The sequence below is a fragment of the Pyrgilauda ruficollis genome, unplaced genomic scaffold, assembly GCF_017590135.1.
Source record: "Pyrgilauda ruficollis isolate IOZ18807 unplaced genomic scaffold, ASM1759013v1 scaffold16, whole genome shotgun sequence".
NCBI lineage: Eukaryota > Metazoa > Chordata > Aves > Passeriformes > Passeridae > Pyrgilauda > Pyrgilauda ruficollis.
Window position 1 is genome coordinate 2,081,169 of NW_024514764.1, and position 25,952 is coordinate 2,107,120.

A 25,952-nucleotide genomic window follows, 5' to 3' on the forward strand; every position below is an offset into this window, starting at 1 on the left:
CCTGCTTCCAAGGGCAGCTGAACTCACCCCGAAACCTGACCCACAACTTCCACCTCGCCCATCATTCCTTTGCTGCTGGCAACTGGGCTGGACTGGGAGGTCTCCTGACTTTGCTTTGCTTTGGTGCTGTCATTCCCAGAGGGTGTCTGGGTGGCAGAATTGCTTTCCCACCCAGAGCACCCCTGGACAGGGAAACACCCTTTACCAAAAAGAGACATTTTCACCGAGGGGAGCAGAGCATCAGTGACCCTCTCAACCTGAACAGCTGCCAGTGCAGTAAGGATCCATCCTTTCCTCCTTTCAGGCACCAGCCTGTGTGCACCCTCAGCACTCTCCAGGTCAGCTCTGGAGCTGGTTTGATAAAACCTGTTTGGCCAAGGCCAGCCTGTGCATCTGAGGTGCTGCTGCCTGCAGAGCCCTGCCTGGCTCGCTCCTGGCATTTTCATAGAATCCTAGAAAGGCTTGGGTTGGAAGGAACCTTAAAGCTCATCTTGTTCCAACCCCTGCCATGGGCAAGGACACCTTCCTCTAGACCAAGATGATCAAAGCCTCTTCCAACCCGGCCTGGAACACTTCCAGGGATGGGGCAACCACAGCTTCTCTGGGCAACCTGTGCCAGGGCCTCAGCACCCCCACAGGCAAGGATTTATTCCCAATATTCCATCTAACCCCGCCCTCTGTCAGTGGGAATCCATTCCCCCTTGTCCTGTCACTCCATGCCCAAAGTCCCTCTCCCTCTTTTTTGGAACCCCTTTAGGCACTGGAAGGGGCTCTAAGGTCTCCCTGGAGCCTTCTCTTCTCCATCCTGATCATCCCCAGCTCTCCCAGCCTGGCTCCATAGGAGAGGTGCTCCAGCCCTTGGAGCACCTTTGCAGCCTCACTCCAACAGCTCCACGTCTTTCTGTGCTGAAGACCCCAGCGCTGCATGCAGCACCCCAGGTGGGGTCTCAGAGAGGGGCAGAGGGGGGCAGAATCCCCTTCCCACATCCCGGCCCTTCCCACAACCTGACCCTTTCCCAAATCCCAACCCTTCCCTCATCTCGACCCTTTCCCAGTACAGACCCTTCCCAAATCCCGACCCTCTCCCAGTACAGACCCTTCCCAAATCCCGACCCTTTCCCAATCCCGACTTTTCCCAAGCCCCGACCCGCTCCCGATCCCGGCGCGGTGCCGCGGGCGGTGCAGTTACCGGTGCCGGCCTCGCGGGGGCGCCGCAGCCGCGGTCGCTCCGCCCCGGCGGGACGGGCCCGGCCCGAGCTCCCCGCGCAGCCCCGGCGGCTCCGGGCGCTGCCGCCGCCGGGGTCGCGCCGAGCCTGCCCCGCTCCGACGGTGAGTACCGGGGCCGCGGGGGGCGAAGGCGGACCCTACCCCAGGGACCCCCGTTTCTTGGGGGGCGCGTCCCCGCTGTTGCGTCCCCGGGCACCCTCGCTGCGCCGGGCGGGCGCGTTTGTTTCTCGTCCCCTGGGAAGCGGAGGCGGGAGGAGCGCGGCGCTCGGGGCTTGTCCGGTTGCCGTGGGAGACCCGCGGAGCCGCACCGGGCACGGCCGGCGGGAGGGCTGTGCCGGGAACCGCAGTGCCCGAGGGTCCCTGTCCCATGGCCGGGCACCCGGGGAGCCTTCCCCACGCTGCCTGTCCCTGCGGGTCCGTGTCCCATCGCACGTCCCTTGGGATCGTCCCCGGTCCATCCCCCTTGGGCTTCTTCTCCCCACTGAACTCTGCTTGGAGTCCGTGTCCCCATTCCGTGTCCCGCAGGATCTGTCTCCCCACTGCACGCTCCTTGGCATCCCTCTCCCGGTCGCACGCCCCTTGGGCATCCTCTGCCCCTTGCACACTCCCTGGGATCCCTCTCCCCATTCCATACCCCTTGGGATTCTCGTCCCCGTTGCATGCCCCTCGGGATCCTCGTCTGTTTGCACAGCCCTTGGGATCCCGCTGCTGTCCCACACCCGCCGTTTCACCTGTATTCACCTGCGACCGCGGTGGCTTCCCAGGCTGGCAGGGAGGTGCTGAGATGATCTGTGTCCCTGTGAGGCTGGAGCAGTTTCATGCTGAGTTGTAACTTTAGCAGAGAAAACTCAGGGGAGTTCGCTACTTGCTTGGGAAGTGCTTATTTTCAGCTCTCTCCAGGACCAGTTAATTATCGCTGGAAAAAAAAAAAATTATTGCTAAGATCTTATAATTAGGCAGCCTACGGAGACTGTGGAGCTCGGGAGGCAGCAGAAAGCAAATGCTTTTTGTGCAGGGATTCTGGGGTGTGTGAATAGACTGCCTGGGCAGAGGGCTGGCATTTGCACTGGTGCGTTACAGGAGAGCTGGTGCACGTTGGCGGCTCAAAAGACCCTGCAAAATAATTACAGGGGGAAAAAACCACCAAGGAAAGAAAACCTGCTAAAAGGATTCCTGCTGTCCTTGTGGAATGAGGACTGTAACAATGTTTGTGGAGCGATAGGTGCCTTTGGGACAAGCTGTTGGCGTTTGCGGGACTGGGGCTGCTTTTTCCATCCTGTGTGAACAGCGCCGGGGTCCGGGCTCCTGCAGGGTGCCCGCTGCTAATAATAACATGATAAGGAGTTTACCCACCCTGATCCGGCTAAAGACGGCACCGGGGGAGCCATGGACATCATCAGCCTCCGGTCTGCCCCTAGATTAGATGGATAAAAGTCGCACAAGGAAAGACCGGGCTCTGGAGACTCCATCCCGAAGGGAAGGGAATGGGGGGCTCCGGTCGGAGCGGAGGGGTTTGGGTTTGGCAGCCTCGGCTGTGGGGACAGGACCTGCAGAGGGGCAGGATTTGGAGCCGAGGAGCTCACGTCAGAGCCACCGGGGCGTTCTCATTTCCTTTGCTCTCCGAGTTCTAATTTGTTCCACATTGCAGCGCCGGAGCGGCCTCTCCCTCCGCTTGCAGCATCCAGGCTGCGGTCATTGCCGTTAGTCCGAGCTGCCACTCCAGTGGTTTCCATTAAAAAAAAAAAAAAAAGGCGGAAAAAAGAAAAAGAAAAGAAAAGAAAAAAATTTCAAACAAAGATCTGAGGAAACAGCTGTTCTGGTTCCTGTTCTGGGGTGGTTGTAGCTGAAATCTCACCACCCATCCGTGTGCTGGGATGAGCCCCGGGAAAATTCCAGATGATTAAAAAGTGCTTTAATAGTGTTGTTGCTCTTCCCACAAGGGAATAAGATGACCTGGTAGCTACAGGTTGATTGGCTTGATAGCATCCCCCCAGGGAAAAGAGGGAGAAACCTGGCTCGGGCTTGAATTGATTAAAGACTTCAACACGAGGAATAAATTCTTGCCATCCAACGTGGCTGTATGGAAAATAACTCCTGGCAAGTAGAAATTATTTCAGTCTCCAACATGAGAGGTGACTCTCTGGCTGTAATACACTTCTGAGAAGCAGTTGAGTTATGGGAGGTGATATTCTTGTAAAAATCTGCACTTTCCAGTATTAAAAAAGTCAATCCAGTCCAGTATTTAGAGCTGACATTGCACAGTGTCAAGAAAGCTGGTATTAAATAAACGTGATCCATTTCCAAGGCAGTTATCAGGGAGATTATCACTGCTGGGCACTGCTCGCTGGTAACGTGGACTTGGTGTTTTTATCACTAATCTGGAAGAAAGGAGATGGAAATGATTTCTGGAAAAACCTGGATCTGACCCAGAGCAGCTGAGTGTTAATGGTTTGTACAAATCCGGGTGGTAAGCTGAGTGAGAGAAAGGCATCCTAACTGGAGCAGAATGGAACATGGAAATCTTTTACACCCAAAAATAATAACTGTGGCTCTACGTGGTTTCCTGTCCCTAATCTGGATGGTAAATTTTCAGCTGGAGCTGCCTGCAGATGCTGGGAGAGGCAGCACAGGGGCTCACCAGGCTGCAGTCTGTCCCCATTTCTGCACTGGAGAATTGAAAATTTTCAGGATAATGTGAACTTTGTCTCTGGGGAAAAAAGAAAATAGCAGTTATTTGCATTTCTGGTCAGAACCAAATTTGGACTTATGGTAGCCAAATCTAAACTTTCCTTCTCAGCAGAGGAGATGTGGAGTCCAAGGGGAAGGGACTAAGGGGCTGCAGAAAGGTTCTTACAGGTGGAGAGGAGGGGGCCATCCAGCGAGTCCACTCATAAATCAATCAAAGAGGAAAGGGGAGGGCTTGGCAAAAGCACCTAAATACTCTCGCAGAGGAGAAAATACGTGGTAGCCAAAAGCTGGTTGATTGAGCAGAGAAAAGATGGCAAGAATCAATAGCTGGCAGCTGAGGGCAGACACGCTGGAAATAAGGCATAAATATTTTACCAGGAGGAGTAAATCATTGGAAGAAACGTGGAGCAGCAGAGGTGGGGGCAGCGCCTCTTTGCCTTTTGCATCACGACCTGCAGAGTTTCTCCCACAGCCCCCAGGCTGGGCCAGCAAGAGGGACTGGATGGAACCACACCAAGGCCCTGATTAGGTGATTTAATTAGAGGATGATGCATTTATCTTTAATCACTGTGGAGCCATGGAAAAGAGTAGCTCTTGTGCCCTGATGGCTCTCCCCAAGGAACACCCGTGACATCCCTGGTGGCACTTGGCAGGTGCCTCTTTTAGCTTTGTCTCTGGCCACCAGTGGTTGTGTTCTCACAGGTCTGTGGTGGGAAGGCGAGGGGACAGTGCTTGGTGGCTCTTCTTGATGTCCAGCAAAAGAGACATTCAGGAAAATCAAAACATCTCAGTCAGCATCCCAGCATGCTGCGGCTGCTGGGGGAAGGAGCTGGTCCAGGGCTTGCTTGTCCACCTGTGGGTCAGAGGGTCCCCAGCCTGGCATCCTTGGGGACATGTGTGCTTAGGAGAAAGGGAAAAAGGTCAGGGGGCTGCTGCTGGTTCCATCTCCTCCCCTCCTCCTTTCTTTTCCTCCTGCTTCCTTCCTTCCTCCTGCTGTTCTCTCCTGGTCTCCCATGCGATGGGGTAGGTGCTGTTGGTTATAGGGGGCATAGATGTGGTTCAGAATCCCACATGCAAACTTCAGGACCGTGTTGCAGAACCTCTGAGCCTTCCACACCCACCACACTGCGAGCAGCTGATGTCCCTGAGAAGCCCAGGACCTCTCCTCCTCTTCCTCTCTCAGAAACACGACAGACGCCTGCCCAGGATGATGCACAACGAAGGGCAAAGATTGTTTTGAGAAGGAGGATGAATGGAAGGGAAAAAGGCACGTGAGAAGGATGGCAAGGTAGGGAGAGGCTTTTCCTGAGTGCTGGGTGGGGGCCCTGGGAAGGAGCTGCTCACCCATTCCAGGAGCAGGAACCTCAGGCCTGCAGGAAAATTCCAAAATCCCCGGCGGTTGCAGAGTCACTCATGGTGGTGGAAGGACACGTGGTGGCCACATGAATACCATGGGCGTTTGTCACAGCTCTGCAGAGCTCAGACAGAGCTGGCTGTGGAAAATAGCTGGTTTTGGTGTGGTCAGGCACTGCAGTGAAGAGGTGAAGGATCCCTGACACAGATCTGGCTGGGAGGCAATCCTGGCTTTTGACTAATCTGTGCGTACCCGTTAGAGAGAGAACATCCCTGAGTGCTGGAGAAAGGGACCCTTGGGAAAGTCTGGATCATGTGGCCTTCCAGGGAACCAGCCTGCAGTGAGAAAAGGGCTCAGCTGGGCTGGGGATGTCCAGGAGCACGTGTCCCACGAGCTGCTGGAAGGTGTGACACTCTTGCTGGCTTGTCCCCGGGCAGCTGGACGCAGCTGGAGCATCCCCGCTCCTGCAGCGGGGCTCAGCGGGATTGCACGTACCAGAGAGAGATTTCCTCCTGGGGGCAGATGCCGGTGTCCAGCGTGCCCGAGCGCACGGATGTGGGAGGAGCCCACTTCATTATCATCTTACCCTGTCCATTAGAGTCCTCAGGGCAATTAAGACCGGGTGTGTTCTGCTGTCTCCAGGAGAATGTGATTTCTCAGGTCATCCAGGCTGGTGCCTGGTAAAATCACACCTGTGCTGCTCCAGATGCTGAAAATTGGGGTGACACCTCCCCCTGACCCAGGCTTCTGATTTTTTCCCGGTGAAACGTCTTTGCCCCTGAACTCTGTAGGAGCTGCATTTTATAGAAAGAGCAGAAAAATAGCCGAGCTATAAATAACACATTCAAAACCAGTCAGGGACCTGCAAGAAGCAAGGATGTTGTTTCTGTGATGTGGGCTTGGAGGAATGATTTTGCCACCAGCAGATGGTAAAAGGTTTCCCTTTGTGCTGGAGGTAGTTCAGGGTGGAGGAGATTAAATCCGTGAAACCAGTGATTTGATGACAAAGTCTTGTCTTTTGCATCCTTGATGACAAGGTCCTGTAGGGACTCTGGGGCAGTTTTCCTTCTGGTCAATGCTAATGAGGGCTGGCAGGGCCGTGCTGCAGGCCTGGGGCAGCTGTTCCTGAAGCTGCCAGTGCCCTGACCTGCTCCCCAGGTCGGGGCTGCCGCGGCACTCCCAGGGGATGTCACACAGCAGACATCAAGGGATGTCCCCAGGGATGTCCCCAGCGGGAGCAGCAGCTCTGGGCTCAGCTGGAGAGGGAGGAGCAGCAGTGTGGGGGGAGCCAGAGCCCCAACCCCATCCCTGCCTCAGTTTCCCCACTTGCAAGGTGGGAGCAGGAGCAGCTTTACCTGAGCCCAGTGAGTTGGGGTGAAGTTCTGGGGCAATGTAAAACACAAGGTGCTCAGCCCTGCTGTCCTGCCAGGACTCCTGCCCTTCAGCACACCAGGAGGCAGTTTTGGAGCCTGCAGCCTGGGGAGAAGGACAAACCCCAGCATTTTCACAGTCCTGGTGGGGCTGGGAAAGGGGTGACTTGGGATGCAGCAGCGTTGCAGGATTTCACAGCTCCCAGCCACATCCTTAGCACCTGGTGCCTCAGTTTCCCCATCTGCAGCATTCCCTGTGTCTCTGGCTGTGGGATGGGGGATGCACGTCCTGCAGCAACCCTCCACGCACGGCTGGGAGCTGCTTTCTGGGTTAGAAGGTGACCTCTTCCATTAGCAGCAGGGACGCTCTTTTTTCCTGAATTAGATGGTGGTTTGGAGGCTGTCCAGGCCCGACATCACTCTGCTGATAGCGCTGAGTCTGCTCTGGAGCGTGGCTGTGCCCGAGCCACTCTGGCTGCAGCTGTGGGAAGCTGCTGGCACCTCACGTGTCCCCAGCCAGGAACACCTGGTCACCCAGCTTCCCACCTCATCTGCTGCATCCAGCTGTGGATGGCACATTTTGGGGTTCCTCTGTGTGGGCATGGGATCCCTGCATGTTAAAGATCTGGGAGATGGAGTTCCCAGTTCTGTCCCAGCCAGGAGTACTCCGATTGTCTTTCCAGACCTCCCATGCCAGCAGGGCACAGTGTGGCTGTGGGTCACCAGGTGCTGGTGCAACCAGGGTGGGATTTCAAAGCCATCTGCAGATGGGGACAGGACGTCAGGCAGGAGTGCTACCCACCTAAATCCAGAGGTGATTTGTGGTTCCTGGTCTGTTCCAGGGGATTGAGGAGCACTGGGAGCTGCCACAGGGCCGTGGCCACATCTCCTCCAGTCGCTGCCCTGGGCTAACGTGACAAGGGCAGCCTTGTCAGCGATGCCACCCTGGGCCTGAACGTCCTCCACAAACAAGCAACAGCCAAGAGATTTGCCGGAGTCAGGACATTTTTAGAAAGGCTAATTAGTGCCCATTTTCACCCTGTGCCTCTCGCTGAGAAAAAGCATTTAGCAGTCACCTCAGAGTGAGCGAATTTGCACTTGAGCTTTCCGTTTCACCTCTAAAAAATGGGATTGCTCCGTAAACTCGTTAGTGAAAGTAACTCCTGATGCCTTGGCTGCTGACCAGGATGGGCCCCGCCAAGTCCCGCTGGGCTCTGCTCTCCTCCCACTGCATTTTGCCTGGGTAAGAGGGACCTTGATGGAGAAATGTGGGGCCTCTCCAGGCTGTGTTTTCAGGGACAAATCCATCCAGGGGTAACTGTGCTGGTGCCAAGGAACTTGGCTAAGCTTTTCCACTAGTGTTTTGGGTCACACGAGGGAAATGGCCCTCCCTTGACCTGTCACCTTGGAGGTGACAATGGCTCCTCCGTGGCTGGCTCTCCCCTGCTGCATGTCCAGCCTCCAAACCGCTCACCTTCCCCTTCTTGCTCTTCCCTGCCCAGCTGTGCTTCATGACGAGCTCCCGCACCATGTTTTATGGGCCGTCCTCCACCATGGCTCCGCCGTCCAAGAACCGGCTGAAGCGCCAGAGCCGCCTCTTCTCCCAGGTGCTGTACCGCACCCTGAGCTACAAGGACCGCAGCTCAGCCCCCGCCGAGGACGACCCGGCCGAGCTCTCCACCCAGCTCTCGGCCCCCGGCATCCTGAAAATCTTCGGGGGCAACATCTGCGCGGGCACCAACTACAAGAGCGTGCTGGTGACGGGCAGCTCGGGCGCGCGGGAGCTGGTGAAGGAGGCCCTGGAGCGCTACGGGCTGAGCCAGCTCAGCGCCGGGCAGTACGCGCTCTGCGACGTCATCGGCCGCTTCCAGGGCCCCGAGAAGCAGTGGCAGACGGAGGGGCTGAGGGTCCTGGGTGACCACGAGAAGCCGCTGCTCATCCAGGACCTCTGGAAGCCCAGGGAGGGCTTCTCGCGCCGGCTGGAGCTGCGCAGGAGGGCGGAGGTGGAGGAGATGGCGGCCAGGGATGTGGACACCACCACTGCAGGTCAGAGCTGGCTGTGGGGCAGGGAGAGGGAACCAGAAGCTCTCCCACACCAGAGGTTTTCACACGTGGTTTGGGTGGGAGGGTGGTCACATTTTAGCTGTGAGGCTCCTGGGTTGGGGCAGGACTCAGCACTCTCCTGCATCAGTTTGGTATCTGCCACCGAAAATATTTACCCCAGCCAGTTTAAGGGTTAATAACAAACCCTGCCCTTGGCTGGGGAGCAGCAGGGAAGAGCATCTGTGCTTCCTGCTCTTCCCATCAGTGAACCAGCACCATGGCATCCTCGGCTTCGTGCCTGGCAGAGCACTGCCCTGCTCCCCCTGCATCCCCATCTCCCTCGGGGCATCCCTCAGGCCTGACACCCCAGGCAAATCTGCAGGAGCAATTAAGGAAAATGAAAAGCTAATGAAGAGAGAGCAATGTAGGGCAGCAGAGCCCCTGCAGGGTGCCTGATGGAGGCCAGGGCTGGCAGGAGGAGATAAGTGCATCATTAGGAACCAGCAGGTTAATAAGTGACCCCAGCAGCAGTAATGAAGCTTTCCTCCTCCCACCCTCAGATAAAAGCCCTGTGAGGATGAGGGCAGAAAGGTTTGAAATCAGATTTTTACTTGCACAATGTGCTTGCTGGGTCAGACCTGCTGAGAGAGGGGTCTGGACCAGGCTCCAGAGGTGTTGGGCCCCCAGCAGTTCCTTGTCCCAGTAGGAAAAGCCTGCTACTGTCAGAACTAAACTGGTGGTGACACAGGATTACCCTGTGTGCTTAGCAAAGAAGAGCCAAGTTTCTGCCCCACCAGCAGCAGAACAAATGGTCCAACCTGTCCCACACTAGGGGGGACACAGCTCCTCTCCCACCCATCCTAAGAAAAGCTGGAAAGAACCCTGGCACACGGTGAGGGAGTCCAGCCATGGGCATTCTGGAGGAGAGCAGAGGCAGCTGGAGCTGCCCAGCTGCAATTTTCCATTGTGATTTCACCTGGTACTTGAGGAAACAGGGCTGCCTCCATGCTCACCGTGGGCAGTCTGTGGCTGCTCAGGGAGGAGATGCACAGCTGCTCCCAGCTCATTGCACAGGGGACACAGAGAGAGGTGGCTCCTGCCAGAGCCTGGGCCAAGGAGGTGGATGCTCTGTTCTTCTCTTCAGCTCCTCCTCCAGCCAGGATCAGAGAGATGTGAAGCACTTTGGGAGAGCAGCAGCTCTAAAAACAGCTTCTGTGGATGGAGGGAAGGGCAAGGGCCGAGTGGGGGGTGCAGCACTCATGGCAGCTCCCTGCCAGAGCCCAAGGTCACATCCACTCGGCCTCAAATCCTCCCCCTGGGTTGCAGAAAGCAACTTTCCTACCCATGGCCTGGATCCTGGGTGGGCTGGAGCTGTGGGAGGGAGTGCCAGGCTCCCACGCAGGCAGGGGAAGCTGCAGGGTTGGGTGCCCAGCACAGGGGCAGCCTGGGGCTGGCACCCTTCGGTCATTTCCCATGGAGGAGCAGCTCCTGGTGGGATCCTGTGCTCTGGATCTGGAAATAAGCCCGTTATGCTTTCGTTATCACTTCATTTGTTTCAGCACTCCTGGGTGGGGCTGTGGAAATTCCCCATTTTTTAACCTTTGGGCATTTTCCATAGCTGACCAAGCTCTTCCAAGACAGAAGCTACACCCACAGTCAGGCTGTCTGCTCTGCAGACTACACAGCCCGTGGTTGCCTTACCTGGTAAAATCTCACTCCTGCAGCCCTTTCTTTTGGTGGCACCAGGGGCTCTGTCACCAGTCTCACCCCGTGCTGCTGGGACCACCCTTTCCCACCTCATCTGCAAACTGCCAGGAATGAATGTGAGTGATGCAGCCTGTGACCCAGCACCCCAAAAAGACACAAAACTCCTGGTGTAAGGGGTATTGACCATGAGTGCCCTCCACCAGGGTCACCCTTGTCACCAGGCTCAGGCTGGCAGAGGTCCCCTTGCTGAGCAGCAGCTGCCTGCCCAGGGTGGTGGGGCACTGGCGTGGAAAACACGACATCTGTGCAAAAATAAAGGGACTTCAGGCTTGCAGCTCCCTCAGAGAAAAGCAGAGGGATGCTCAAATCATTCCCAGGGCAATACCTGCAGGCTCTTCCCTGTCCCTGGAACAGCAGGACTGGGACCACTGGGGTCATGCAGGTGCATCACTGGCTGAGGGAAAGGCTCCACATCCATCCATGACCTGTTAGCAAATAGCTTAAGACTTTTATCTGCTCAGTTACCCATTATCCTAATTAGTTTATTAGCTGCTTCCCACTGGGGAGGACAGTGCTGGCTCCTCATGCCACTAATTAGCAGCACAGGTAGAGCCTCTCTGCAGTAACGAGGCAGCTCCTCTCTCCCTGCTCCTTTTGGGGAGCACAGAGGCAGCAGTCATGGAGATGTAGGGAAAACACCCACAAACCAGAGGGTGCTGGAGGGAGGTGCAGCCCTTGGCATCTCAGTGGCATTCATTTTCCAAAATCCCCCCATTTTGTAGCAGGTCCTGTCCTAACTGGAGCTTTCCCAAGAGGCTGGAGGCTAAACTGCACACGCAGCTCCAGAAATTTGGGATTTAAGCCCATTATTCTAAAAGATGCTCTGGCAAGTGCCTTTGAGGATCTGGCTTTGATATACCTTAGCACAACTGCATCCAGGGAAGATTCCCTGCAGAGTCTGCAGAGCAATTACATTAGGAAGGACTAGCCTGGTCTTAGTCCCTCCTGGGTACATTCAAAGCATTTCTCCTTTCCTGGGGCCCGTGGAGTTATTTGTTGATTTATTTCTCAGCCAGGAAAAGCGAACCTCTTTCCTCAGCTGAAAAAGAGGCAGATCCCAGCCAAGATCCCGGGCACCACAACTAAAAGTTTTTTTCCCCTGGGTTGCAGGATGGGTTTAGAGGCAGCAGCTTGGTGGGGTCTGGTGGATGCTGCCCAAGGGGTGCCCAGCTCTCCCTAAGGATGAGATCCAGCCCTGTGTTAGGATCTGATTAGTGAGAGATGCCTCTGCCTGAACTGAAGTGCAAATGAGACAAATGCTGAAGTAAATAATACAGATTTTATTAGCAATCAGTGTGAGGTAGAGAGAGAGAAGAGGGGGGACAGAGGCAGAGCTCTTTTCTTGGGCTGGTGGTTGTGAATCTCCCCCTGCCAGAATTGCCTCTTTCCCAGTCAGAGCTGATTCAGCACAGTTGCTGAGTTGCTTCCATTGGTTTCTTCCTTATCTTGGGAGTTCTGCCAAGTGTCCTTGTGGCCTGTAAATTCTGTATTCTTTGTGCCCACTATCAGTGGTACATCCTTTTTCCCAAGCCTTTTTAAACCCCTAGACCTGAGATCATTGGAGCTTGTCCAGCCCTAAACTTTAACAAGGCCTAACACCCTGACAGTCCAAGTCCAGGGAGGGATGTAACATTTGGGGATGCTCCTTAACTCCTGACATGCTGTTCCCATCCCAGTCTCCATGTGGATTCAGCAGCCACTGGCTCTGCCCTGGTCTCACTGCCCTGGAGATGTTCAGGCTGAGTTTTGGGTGGGATAACCTGCACATGCTTGGGAGGACAAAACAGTACCAAAGGATGAAAAAACCTAACCTAGTTTTATGGAGGGACTTTGTTATGCTCAGGAAAAGAGCTGTGTTTATCTTTCCAGCACAGCCCCGGGGTTAGTGGGAGCCTGTGACGGGGGCTCTATCGGCCGTGAAAAAGCAGCTTTTTCCTACACAAAATAAATACAGAAGCTTCCTTTCCCCTCGATAAGGGGCTGGTGAAGGCCTGTCTCTGCAGGCAGTGGGGCCCCAGCTCCAGCAGCAGCTGCTCCCCAGGATCTGCCCCCACTCCTCCCTGCTCCCACAGCCTGGTCTGGGATCTGCATTGTCCCAGCCGTCCTTCATCCCTCTGGCCCATTTCCACGATGTGGGCTGGGGACAGGGCTCCTGGGGGGAGCTGAGGTGTCCTGCAGAGACCTTTAGGGTGGCCTTTGGCATCCCCAGCAGCGTGGCTTGTGTGGGCTGTGTTCTCCCTGGATGTCACATCCGTGCCGTGGCCGGGTGGGGACAGGAGCGGGGCCGATTGCCTTTTTAAGGACACAGGGCACGGGGCTGCTTGGGGTGGCCTGACTGTGCCTTGCCCTAATCCCAAGGCATGTAAACAGCAGGGGCTATTTTCTCCCTGTCCCACCCCCCTCCCCATCCCCATCTCTTTGATTTTCCCAGCAAAGGAGCGCTCCATTTAAAACAAACAAACAAAAAAATGTATTTCAGAACCAGCAGCCCATTCCTCACCAAATAAGGCAGATGATTTTTTTTTTTTTTTTTTTTTTTTTTGGGTCTGAGATTGTGAGTGTCCCTTTAAGCAGCCCTGAGCACACCAGGCTCTTTGCTTTGCCGTCCCCAAATCCTGCTGGCTGTCCCCAAACCTCGCTGTCCAAAGGCTGCTCCCTGGTCGGCCGAGCCAGGAGCAGGGCTCTGCCTCTGGTGCTGCACCGACAACGCTGCACTGCTGCTCCTGCAAGCAAATCCTGTAGGGTTTTTTCCCTCTCTTCGTCCTCCCCGAATGCCAGTGAGCTGCTCCCAGGAGGCTGCCCGGCTGAGGTACGAGCATCACCCCTCGGACACACAACTTGCTCTTTCTCCTGCAGAGCTCAAGCCACGCTGGCAGCACGGAGGGACCCACCGGGACCCCCCCGGCTCTGGGGGTGCCCTGTGAGGGGCTGCCTTGGCAGCTCGGCCAGGCCTATTCATTCACTCCGGCTCCTGTTTGTCTCACGGACAGACAGCTCTGCCCGAATTGATGCTTGGGAGAAGTTAATTACGGCTTGTTCCTGCTGCAGCCGGGCTCCCCTGCAGATCCTATGCCTGGCTGATGCTCCGGGGAATTGGGGGGGGGGGTCCCTGCGGTTCCCACTTGCTGCTGGCGACCGAGTGCCGAAGGGCTGAAAGCCGAATCCGGGCTCTTTTTTTTTTTTTTTTTTTAAGCAAAGATTGAGTGAAATTTCTTTTTAGCAGGGATTTCCTCTCCCCCCAGCCCTGCAGTGTGGCCGGGGCGGATGGGGGATACTATGGACCGGCTGCTCTCCATTCAGTGAGGTTTGGGGGCCAGGGAGGGCAGGGACACCCCCGTTTTAGCGGTGGCATTAGGACACTAAACTCCCCGCGCCGATGTCTTGGCGTCACCTTTCTGGGAGGGCAAAGGACCGGGGGGACATCAGGGCGGGCTGGGTGCGCAGCGCCGGGAGGGCTCCGGCTGCTCCATCCCCGCTCCGAGCTGCAGCATCCCTCCGGCCGCGGGGTGCTGCGGCGGTTCGGGGGTGCTCCGGGGGGGCTGCAGGGGCTGAACGCCGCTCTGTCTCCCCCCCATCCCCGCAGGCATCAACGCCCAAGCGCGGAAGCTGCAGCGGCACCGGGCGCGGGGGGCCCGGCGGGCGGCGGGGGCTGAGCGGCGCGGGCCCCCCCCGGCCCTGCGGCGCAGCCTGAGCGAAACCAGCCTGGGGAGCCCGGCACGGCGGGCAGGGAGCGGGGCCGGCAGCGGGGCCCGGCTCCAGCGGCACTGCTCCACCCTGCCCGGCAGCCCGGCGGCGGCGCGGAGCGGCGGCAGCAGCAGCATGCGGTACTCCCTCTACCAGTCCCCGCACCTCCTGCTCCTGCAGGGCTACAGCCAGCAGCATGTAAGCACCGCGCCGCCTCCTGCGCACCCCCGGCACCCCCCGCTTCCCTCCCGAGCCCCCGGAGCGGGGCTGCTTGCATGGCCGGAGCTGCTGGGGTCGAGGGAGGTGGTGGTGGTGAGAGTGAGCATCCTTTAGGAAATGGGCTTGGGACTTGCAGCCTTGTCCTCGAGTCTGTGCCCAGCTTGTCCCCAAGTACGGGGAATACGGAGGCAGGAGCCGTGACTCCCTGCAATGCCCCGGAGGGATGCAAGGTGATCCCAGAGCAGCATCCCTGCCCCGGCCCAAGGGAGTCCTGGTTCTGCGGGTGGTGGCTGAGCTGCCCCGTCCCCTGTCCCGCTGCTTCCTCAGTGGCTCAAGGAGAACCGTGCGTCTGCGGGAGGCACATGGAGAAGCGCAAAGGACAGGGTCGGCTCTTGCAGTTAATGGCTACTTGTGCCCGTTGAGCGTCGAGCTGTTCCAAGTTTTTGGCAGGGTGACACCGGCACTGCAGCCATCCCGTTAGTGCTGCTGGGGGAAACTGAGGCACGGGCTGGTCCCCTGAGCTGCCTCGGGGTGTGCGGGCAGGCTGCAGGGAAGGGCAGGGCCAGGGGTGGATGCTCTGCCCGGGGTCCCACTGTCGCCCCGGGCAGAGGGTGCAGGCATCGATGCAGTCTGGGGGGAGAAGGTGGGAGGGAAAAGCAGCTCCAGAAGGGATGAGGGGGAGAGGTGGAAGGAGGGCTCCCCTTCTGTCCAAATCAGCCCCACTTACTGCATGCCCAAAGTCATTGTACACATTTATTGCCGTGCCCAACGCAGGGATCACTGCTGTCCTGCTTGGCAGCGAGGAGAATAGAAAAACGAAATGTTTTTGCCGTGCAAAGATGCATGGGGGATAGCTGGGGACAGCGAGGGGACAGCTGGGGACAGCGGGAGGCTGCAGCATCACCGCATGGCAGGGAGGAGGGTCCCTTCTCCCCCTCCCCGGTTCATGCTGCGTCTCTCGCTTGGCAGGACAGCTTGGTTTACCTGCTGAACCGCGAGCAGCACACGGTGGGCCAGAGGACACAGGCGAGCAAGCCCAGCATCAGCCTGTCCGCCCCCGACATCCTGCCCCTGCACTGCACCATCAGGAGGCTCCGACCTTCCCGGCACCGCTCGGAGGAGAAGCTGGTGCTGGAGCCCATCGCCGGCGCTGGCATCTCTGTCAACTTCGCCGAGGTGGCCCGGACGGTGGTGCTGCGGCACGGGGACCTGCTGTCCCTCGGCCTCTACTACCTGCTGCTCTACAAGGACCCCATGAAGGCGCAGCCGCTGCCGGCGCAGACCCTGCTGAGGCTGCGGGCCCTGCGCCCCGAGGGTCCCCAGGTGTGCGGGGCGTGCGGCAGCCTGCTGAAGGACAAGGACAAAAAGCGGGGCCCTTCGCCCGCCGGCGGCCCCAGGACGCCCCGCAGGAAGCTGCAGCTGGAGTTCGAGCCGGCGGCCGAGGATGTGCTCCTGCGGCGCATCATGACCCTGATCGAGCCCGGCGGGGACGACCACAAGCTGACACCTGCCTTCCTGCTCTGCCTCTGCATCCAGCACTCGGCCACCAACTTTGAGCCGGGAGACTTCGGGCAGTTGCTGCTCAAAGCGGCCAAAATGATCCAGAGGACGGTGTGGGTCAGTCGGCGGTGGGACGGGGTGTTTGTGGGGTGGGGGTGTTGCTCGAGCCCTCCCTGGGGGCTCCTCAGCCTGTGGCAGCGAGTGCTGATGGGGGTGATGCTCGTGCCACCCCATCCCATGGGTTTTCACTCTGCTTTCCCCTTCTCTCCCTGCCCAGGAGCGGACACGGGAGCTGGCTGAAAAGCAATCCCAGCAGTAAGTGTGACCCTCCTTGTTTTACCTCAAAAAATGGGAAAAATTCAACCTGGTTCTTCCTCCATGAGTGAGGGAAGTCCGTGGCTGTCAGCCAGTGGTGCATGATGAGTTTTCCTGCTGAATCCCACTCATTCTGCTCTCTGGTCCTTTAACCACATGCCTGCACAGAATGTGTGGGTTTGGAAAAGCTCAGGAGGGAACAGGACCTGCAGCAGCTCTGGGGCTTTTTCTGATCCAAGACCTGGCCAAGGCTTTGCACTTGTGGCTTCACCCCTGGGTGATACCTTAGGAATGTCTCTTATGCATGAGCCTGACCTTCCTCAGGCTGGAGACCCCTCAGTGGAGCTGAGATGGAGCTGGCATTGCATGTGTGCATCCAGGGGTGGTGGCACAGCGTGTCCCAGTGCTGGGAGCACCATTCTGGGACAATCACAGTGGTGCAAAGAACTGTCTTCCCAGCCATGTCCAAAATCCCATCTCTAAACCAGTGTCTGGAGAAACTGTTGGTGCTTGCTGTGAGCTCTTCTTTAGGATACATTTCAAGGATGTTTCCCAGTCCCTTCCTATAACAGGAAAAAGCAGTTTGGCAGTTGAGAAATTTCCCAGGTGCTTTTTGTTTTATTTTTGAACAGCCCAGGGCAGGTGAGCTGGGTTTAACTGACCAGGGCTGGCAGGAGCAGCACATACCTCTAGGGTAGGGCTGCTCTTCAGCTATGGATATTTAATGCAGTTCATCTGCCCAAAAGTGGCACCCCACAAAGGCCAGGTGGCCTTGATCAGCCTGGTCCTCACAGGATCCCCTTTGCCTCCCCACAGAGCAGAAACCACTGAATTTTTCCTTGTAAAGGGTCTTTCTAAGGGGAGTGCTGGGCTTGGGGGTGTGGGCATGTGAAAGCCCTCTGGCATTGCCCCAGACTGGCTGTTTTCTCCCCAAAAGCCTGAGTGGGGATGCTGAGGAGCAGCAGGTGTAACACCTGCTGTGTCTCCCCAGCCAGGACCCTGCCACCCTGTCCCGCTTCACCATCACAGACCTTCTCCCAGACCTGCAGCACATCATCTTCTGGATGGCCAATGCCATCGAGATCCTCTACTTTGTCCAGCAGAAATCACCCACCTACATCCAGAGCATGGAGGAAGAGCTGGACATCAAAGGTAAGTCTGGATGCAGCATCCTGCCTGTTTTCCCAGCCAGAGCAGCTCTGCTCTGCTAATCCTGTCACAGGTGGTGGTCAGTGCCCTCGAGATGCTCCATTAACCCTCCATAATCCTCATCAGCAGGGACATCTCTGTGCTGTGGGGAAATCTGTGGGAGGAGCAGCCTCACGTCCTGCCCTGGTGCTGCCCAGCTCCAGAGCCAGGTTGTGTTGTGTTCACACACAAGTATCTCCTGCCACCACAGCAGCTTGTGGTTAATGCCCTGGGGGGGGCTTTCTTCACCCTGGATTTGCAGGTAGCCCTGCAGAACTGCTCACTGGTGAGCCTGTGTTAATGCCAGCAAAAGGAAAAAAAAAAAAAAAAAAAAAAGATAGGTATTAAACCAGCCTCAGAAACTTTCTGGTCTATGCAAAAAGTTAAAATGTTCTTAGGCCAGGCAGGAGCTGCCAGCAGTGATGGGAGCTGTGGGGGATGCAGGTGGGAGCTCCCCCGGGCCACAGGAGCCTCTTTGTCCTGTTGAGGGATTCTGTGGGAATGATACAAACCTGGGAATTCTAATAACCCACACCTTGGGAGTTTGGGGGCCTTGCTGCTGCAGGTTGGAACCCCATCCTCCTCTCCTCTCCTCTCCTCCCTGCAGGCTCCAAGGAGTCTCTGTTCTCCTCGACCATCACGGCCAGCGAGGAGGCGATGACGGTGCTGGAGGAGGTGATCATGTACACCTTCCAGCAGTGTGTCTACTACATCTCCAAGGTACAGCGGCACACGGGGCCAGCACGAGCATCCCCAGGGCTGGGCAGGACGGGTTTTTTTTTAAGCTTTCACTCCTTGGCAGTTGCACCACGCTGAGGTGTTTTCCTTCGGGCTGAAGTTCCCCGATTTTTGGTCGCAGCCCAGGAAAAGTATTGAATTACTGCGGCGTGTTTCCTCGTCTGCAGTGCAGCGGCTCGGGGGAGGTGTTTGGGGAGGGCTGCTTGGCTCGGGCCAGCGCGGCATAATGCTGTGATTCAGGGCGTGATGGAAAGGGGCCCCTGGGCCGCTGGACCGCGAGCAGCGGGGAACAGAGCGGGCAGTGTGAGGCACAGAAAGGCTGCCCTGTGCAGGACGGCTGCTGGCCACCGGCACACGGGGACACGGGGCTGCTCCTGCACCGCTCCGAGCGGCGCCTTCCTCCCCTGCGCCCTCCTCTTCCCTTTCCCCTGGAAGAAGTGAGTGCAAGGCACTGCTCTCCCATTTGAGCACTATGGAAAATCATCCCCATCGATCCTGAATTTTCTTTCACCCTCGTGCCCAGCTGATTGGTTGCTGCCCTGGTTCACATCAGGTTTTGCAGATTTTAGCTGGTGTCACACGTCATCTCTTCCAGCTGCTAAAAGTGACCAGCATGTTAATTTTTATATTTTTTTAAACTTTTGCACAACACTGGAGCCCATGGAGGCAGGGGGTGAATAGGAGCAGCCCCTTGCTGGAGAGCACTGGCAGGGTTTGCTTGGCTTGAGGAGGTGAAGGAAAAGCTTGGCTTTCTATTTTCAAAAATAGAAAAACCCCAACAAACTGAGTCTGCTGTGAACTTGCTGCTCTCCCTGCAGTGTCTGTACGTGGCTCTCCCTGCCCTGCTGGAGTGCAACCCCTTCCAGAGTGAGTGCCGGGAGGGCTGGCGGGGGACCCCGCCCCTGCCCGAGGAGCTCCGCAGGGTCGTGCTCATCTACCAGGCTGTGCTGGACCTGCTCCACCAGTACGAAGTGCACCCCGAGATCGCCTCCCAGATGTTTGCCTACCTCTTCTTCTTCTCCAACACCCTGCTCTTCAACCAGCTCCTGGATAAGGGTCAGTCCTCCTTGAATTGGGTAACACATAGGGGACTGAGTTATTGGGATGCCCTCCAGTCCATCCCAGTGCCACCTAAAGGGGTACAGGAAGGAGGGGGGCTGGAGGTGGGCAGGTCTCAGCATTGCTACAGGCAGGCCAAGCACAGACCCAGCTCCTGGATCCCCATTCCCGGGAGAGGCTAAACCCCACAAGGATCCATCCCCATTCCATTGCCCCTCCAAGCCTGAGCAGAGGAGGCTGAGGGCAGTTAATAGGGGCAGCTCATTAATGAACTACAGCAGCCTGAGGTGCTCATTAGCCCTCATTAACGCAGCTGCCCCCTTGTAAGTGCCAGGCAAGGCCCAGCCACCACCAGGAATTACAGCCACAGGATACTGGGGAGATTAACCCAGGGCTGGGGGACAGAGGGGCTGTTCGCTGATGTGGCTGATGGATGCTTTGCCTCCTCAGGCTCCTCTCTGGGCTGCTACCACTGGTCCCAGGGGGTGAAGCTGCGGGCCAGCGTGCGGCTGCTCCTGGAATGGCTGCACGGCGCCGGCTTCGAGCAGCTCACCCAGCAGTTCTTCTCCAAACTGGCCAGCGTGGCCAACCTGCTGGCCATGCCCGGCTCCCAGCTGGTGCAGGTGAGGGATGCCCAGCCTGGGGCTCGTGGCATTGGGATAGAAATGGGCAGGAGAGCGCCTGCTCGGTGTCTGGGGGGTCCCTACACTGATGTGTGTCTTTTGCAACCTGCCACCAGCTGCTCTTTCCCAGGGTCTGTGGGTGGGCAGTATCCAGGAGAGGATGTTCTCTCCATCTTGCCTGACCACTCCCTCCAGTGCCCCCTGCAAGCTCCTGCTCCCCAGAGGCAGCAGTTTCTCACCTCTGCCATGTGCCTGCTGCTGTGTCCTCACACAGATGACCTGGCCATCCCTGCGAGCCGAGTTCCCAGCGCTGAGCCCCGCGCAGCTGCACCGGGTGCTGAGCCAGTGCCAGGCAGTGATGGACGTGGGCTGCATCTCAGCGTGGCAGCCCAGTGAGGAGGAGAGCCCAGCCACCTTCCAGCCTGGTGAGTCCTGCTCAGCCTGCTCCGTTCACATATGAACCAAACAGGTCATTCCCTTCCCTTCCTGGGTGTCCTGTAGTACCTTCAGCAATTGGTAATAACCATAGCCCCAAAATGCAGATATTGCAAAGGATGCAAAGTGCAGGGTGCTTTTTCTACTGTCCCAAGTGAGGGATGCTGCTGGCTCAAGCTCACTAAATTCCTGATCCCAGCTGGGAGACTGCACATGGCTGAGAGCTGGGAGGCAGAATTGGGGTGCAGCCCAAGACACTACTAACCTCCATCCATCCCAATGCCTTTCAGATGAGGTGCTGGAGTCCTTCGACAACCACCCACCCATCATCCTGCCCAGCGGGGGCTTCAAAGTGGACCTGGAGGTGGAGACGTTGGACGACAACATCTACAGACACCTCCTTTACATCCGCCACTTTCTCTGGAGCCTGCAGAGCAGGAGCCCCCAAACCAGCGAGGGGCTGTGCTCAGCACTCCCAAAGGTAGCCTGTATCCCATGGGGGGATTGCTCCTCTCCTGGCTGAGCAGGAGGGTCTTGGGTCCCTCTGCAGACCCCTCCAAGGCCAGTGCCAAGGGCTTGCTGCCCTTGCCTGCAGCCTGGAGCTGTGGCAGTGCCCTCATGGAGAGCTTCTGGAAGGATTAGTGCTGCTAATCCCCCAGCATGGGGGGCGCGGGAAGCTGAGCTGGAAGGACAGAATCTTCCCAGCAATCTCGTTAGGGAGGGAGGGGAGATGTCAGTGGGCAGCGCTCCCCTTCTCCCTGTGTGTTCCCTGTCCTCCCTGCTCTGCACCCTGCCTGTCCCCAGCAGCCAGGCTTGCACAGAAGTGCTAATTAGCTAATGCCTGTAAAGCACAGGGAGGGTGAAATGTGCTGTGGGTGCTAAGCTCAGCTGCCATGTGGAGGGTGTCCCTCCAGCAGGTCCCCTTCTCCTCTCCCATGCTGTCCCCATTCCCTGCAGCACTCACAGGCCCTGCTGCCTCCTCCTGTCACCCTGGGGCCACATTGCCCAGCCCTTGTGGTACACGAGGAGCTGTGCCACCCAAGTCTCCCCTTCCAATGGGATCCCCCAGCGGGGACATGACCAGGAGTTCCCTCCTGGCTGGCTGTAAACATCCCCAGCATGACCCTGGCCACCAAACTGGGCTGTGGGAGCTGTGCTGGGAAGCCAGGACAAGCCTGGCAGTGTCTGAATTGTCAGTGCTTTGGATGCATCTGGCAGCCAGGAAAGCAACAGGGTGGTGGGGTCCAGGTAGGGAGTGAAAAGCACACGCAGGGGGTCCCACAGCATTTTCCTCCTTCTTAAGAAAGAGGCATGCCCGACGCCGGAGGTGCTGGAGGTGAGCGAGAGCCATGCCCAGGAGGATTACTGCTCCCTGGGGGGCTGTGCCGAGCCTGAGGGGAACCCCCAGCTCTGCCTGGCCACCAGCTCCTGCCCCTACGAGCCCCCCGCCAGCGAGCCCCAGCTCCAGGAGAAGCTCCAGCAGCTGCAGCTGGGCAGGAGCCCGGTCCCCAAGGGTGGCACGGCGCCCCCAGACCCCTCCTGCCTGCTGACACCACCCACCACCCCCCTGAACTTCGACTCTGTGAGCCCGGAGTCACCGCAGGGCACCGGCAAAGGGCTGCAGGACGCCCGGAGGAACGGGATGAACGGCACCAAAGGCAGCACCCCCGAAGGTACCGAGAGCTGGCGCTGCCCCGGGGCTGTGAGGCTGGGCTGGGGCGGTGCCAGAGCCGTAAGCTGCTCTCTGCTCTGCCAGGCTGCTCGCCGACCCCCTATGACTACCCCACGCCGGAGTCTTCCAGCCGCAGCTCTGCCACCGACGACTTCTGCTACGTCTTCGTGGTGGAGCTGGAGAGGGGCCCCATCGGGCTGGGGATGGGGCTGATCGACGGCGTGGTGAGTTCTCAGCTGGTGCTCTCACACAGCTGGAGTGGGATGTGGGATGTGGTTTGTACCCAAGAAAAGCTGATGGCATCCCACGGGAGCTAGGCTGCTTCTCTTGGGGACAAGGAGGCACAGAGGGATCTCTCAGTGGATGTCTACTCGTAGGTCACTGTGCTGTGCATGCAAAGTCCACAGCTGTCCTGCAGCTGGGGAGAGCAAACAGGCTCAGCTCTCTTGTGGAAAGAAAATGACTCAGCCGAGGTCTTTCCTCCACCCTTCAGCGGTGGCAGGAGAAACAGAGAGGAGCAGGGAGGCTCACAGGGTGTCAAAACAGTTCCTCCTTTGCATAAGGAGGAATCTGGCATTGTGGGGTTGGTCATCCTTTTAAATGGCCTTTCACAGCTGTGCTGTTGGTCAGTAGGAAACAGAGCATCACCGAGCCCTGGCACAGCGTGAGCAGAGCTCCCATCCCGGAGCTGCTATGGGATGGGAGCTCTGCTCAACACGGCTGCAGGCTAATGATGCTTTGCTCTTAATTAAATTGAACAAGAGCAGGTTGCCCCCACCTCTCCTTTCTGTGTATAAATTGATATAAAACCAAAGGATCATATTTCCTTCCTGTTACTGTTAGCACCATTCCCATCACGTTCCCTCGCATCTCCAAGGTCCCACTTGCCATCAGGCTTGGTTGTGAGCCCAGGGGGAGAGTTACCCTGCCTGGGGAGCTAGGCCTTTTGGGACCACAAATCTTTGTGTCCCTTTTTTTGCTCACTGCCTTCCCCTGCCAACAGCACACCCCTCTCTGCTCCCCGGGGATCTACATCCGCACCCTGATCGAGGACAGCCCCGCGGCCGCCGACGGCAGGCTCTCCATCGGGGACCGCATCCTGGCTGTCAATGGCACCAGCCTCATCGGGGCAGACTACCAGAGGTGAGCCTCACCTCAGCAGAGGGCCTGGGGTGGCACCAGCACTGGAGGAGTTACTGTCAGCTCCAGGTTTCTGGCTGTTTTGCTCTGAGAGTTGCCAGCGCTGCAGTGCTGAGGATGCTGCGGTACCAGTGAGCTGCAGGAAGAGGAGTGACCTGCACAGGACACCAGAGAGAGGGGAAGGCTGTGGGTTTGGAAGAGGGGATTATGGAGCAAAAACTGGGGAGCATAAATGGGAAACAAATGAGAGCTCCAGAGGTGGGTCTCAGCAATGCAGAGCTGCTGCAGGCCCATCCCACCCCAGGTTTCCTCTCAAAGGTGGTGGGATGAGACAGCGCAGAGGCAGAGCCCAGGTGCCCACAGCACAGAGCAGCTTTGGGCTTGTTTGCCCTTGTCCTGGCACCACTAACCTGGAGGCCAAGCCCTCCACAAAGCTACAGGCAGGAGAGAAACAGCCCCTCCTTGTAGCCCTGAGCAGGCACAGGTGATTGGCAAAGGGGTTGTTTTGTGAATGCCTGTGACTTGGCAGGCTCCTGAGGGGCTGCCAGAACTCACCTCCGTCCCTGTTGCTGCTCCCTGCAGTGCCGTGGACCTCATCCGCTCCGGGGGGAAAAAGCTGCGGTTTCTGGTTGCCAAGTCGGACATTGAAATAGCCAAAAAGATCAGTTCCAGCTCCTCTTCCTCTTAGTCCTTGTGGTACAAGGATCCTGCAGCAGCTTGTGGCTACAGCTCTGGTTAAGGCTGACCTCAGGGAGCCTGGAGTGCAAGAGGGAGGACCAGGACTCCACAACAGCCCTCGATGTGCTTTTGGACACTTTGCCCTGCACTGCAGCAGATGAAAGGACATGCAAGGATGGTGCATGCTTCTCCCACTGCACTGCCTGGGAGCATCATTCCTGATCCATTGCCCAGCCTCACCTTATACCCAGTGTCATCCTTCTCAGGAGCTTTCCTATTTCTTTGTCCCCTCTGGCAGGGGCAGGGAAGGGAATGCTCCCACCATGAGGACTTGTAGGCAGGCTCCTCTGTTCCTCTAGGCTGGCAGCCCTGTGTGATATTTTATGCTGACAGGCAGAAGGCTTGAAAGACCTTTGGGTTTTGAAGAGAACATGTGAGGCAGACCTGGGTTTCACTGTGGCAGTGGCCACCTGAGGTGCTGGCACATCAGGCTGGAGAAGTGTGCCCAACTCTGGGGTGAAGGCAGCACAAGCACCCAGGAGTGGGATCCCACACAGGAGGAGTTAATCCCCTGGTGCCATACACTAGCTCAGGTGCCTTTTGGCTGCTGGGCTACAGCCCTGCCTCAGGATGGGAAGCAGCTACAGCAAAGGGCTGACACCACCAGCAGTTCCTGAGTCCCAGGGAGAGCTCCCTGCAGAGAAGGACCCCCTTGCTCTTGCTCTGCAGATTTACTGCCCAGCTCTACCACCACGATCCTGGCTGAAGGCCACCAGGACTGATGGCAAAATGGTCCCACAGAGGATTGGTGCCACCAGGAAGCTGAGAGCCCAGCAGCACTCGGCAGTGCCTCCAGCCCAGGCAGAGAAATGACAGCTCAGCACCACATCCTGCTCCAGCTTTGCCAACCCATTGCAAGGCCACCCTATTTCGTGCCCTGCTCGGAGCATCTCCCGGCTGTGTGCTGCTGAAATACCGACGGGTGATGATGGACAGCAGACTCCCTGCTGGGACAGGACACACGAATATCCCGGGAACTGCTCTGCTGCCGACCCCGCTGTCAGCTCAGCCGAGGGTTCAGCTCCATCGTGTGGCTGCCCGGGCCCCTGCACACCCGGCCTCCTGCCGCCGCGTCCTCCCTCCAATTTTAGCACCATTAACGGGATAAACCCGACCTGATTTCCACATATAGACAGATACTGAGACCTAGTTTAGCCGAACCCTATTAAAACAGCCTGCAGCAAAGCCCTCCGTCACACCCTGCACGGTCCAGGCTCTGGCAGGGGATCACATACTCACATGGCATTTCACAACAACAGTGCTCTGAGGATTGTGATGCTAAAACAGGGCTGGCTTTAATTACACCTCACTGCTGCAGTTTTGGTTCCTGTGCTTAGTCTTGCACGTCGCAGGAGGAGTGAGACGTCAGAACACTCCATGCAAGGGAAATGCTCCACTACTGGATTTCAATGCTGCCTGGCCTGCTTTTGCAGGCAAGATGGACCAGGCACCTTCTCTGAGACACGAGTGCCTTGCTGCTCTGCTGGGCCACGCTCACAGCCCTGCCCTGGGGTGCTGCCCCAGCAGGGACTGGGAGCAGTGCATCCTCCTGCCACTGACTCAGTTCTACCAGGCAGGTGAACAAAGACTCAGGGCTCCTGGTGATTCACTTCACTTTCAATCAAGAAGGTATGCTGGCCTGTCATCCTCCACAGAACTTGAAATGGGCTGCCTAAAGCCTCTGGGCAAACTGCATGCACTCCTTACTCCCCTCTGCCCCTGAGCCAGGGCTTGGGGTGAGGCTTGGTTTGCATTAGACAGTGCTGGGGCTGCATCCTGGCACGTTCCAGCAGTACCAGCGCAACCCACTGAGCACCCCTGGAGCTGGAAAACAGCCCCAGAGCTGCGTGTCGCTCACAGTGCAGTCAGGTATTGAAACAGACTGTAAATAAACCCTGCTATTTACTAGTGTGCATGAGGGCTGGCTTCTCCCAGGAGGAGCAGGGATTGACTTCCCTGTGTGTTAATATGTACAGCTGAGATGTGTATAAAGCTCTGGTGCAGATACTGAGCACAGCATGGCGCCTGTCGGACACGGTGGATGTTAAGAAACGCTCTGTGTCAACAACAAACTGGATCAATAAACCTCTCTAAGCCCTGCTCTGGCAGCTGTCTCTTGGATCTCTCATTGTTCACTCCAGTGGTGAGACACGAGAGCAGATGTGATGGAGCCAGTCCTGCTTCCTCCAGCT

At 57.5% G+C, this 25,952-nt stretch overlaps 1 protein-coding gene across 1 annotated transcript; it reads left to right on the top strand.

Moving 5' to 3' along the window:
• The first annotated feature begins 1,224 nt into the window (after positions 1-1,224).
• RADIL (Rap associating with DIL domain) lies at positions 1,225-25,854 on the top strand. Its single transcript, XM_041462220.1, has 15 exons — positions 1,225-1,329; positions 8,142-8,685; positions 14,033-14,331; positions 15,322-15,969; positions 16,130-16,167; positions 17,159-17,319; positions 17,963-18,075; positions 18,912-19,149; positions 19,603-19,775; positions 20,050-20,200; positions 20,501-20,691; positions 21,514-21,883; positions 21,967-22,106; positions 22,886-23,025; positions 23,605-25,854. Exons 2-15 carry the CDS (start codon positions 8,151-8,153, stop codon positions 23,708-23,710), a joined length of 3,303 nt encoding a protein of 1,100 aa, XP_041318154.1. The 5' UTR covers positions 1,225-1,329; positions 8,142-8,150; the 3' UTR covers positions 23,711-25,854.
• The last annotated feature ends 98 nt before the right edge of the window (positions 25,855-25,952 follow it).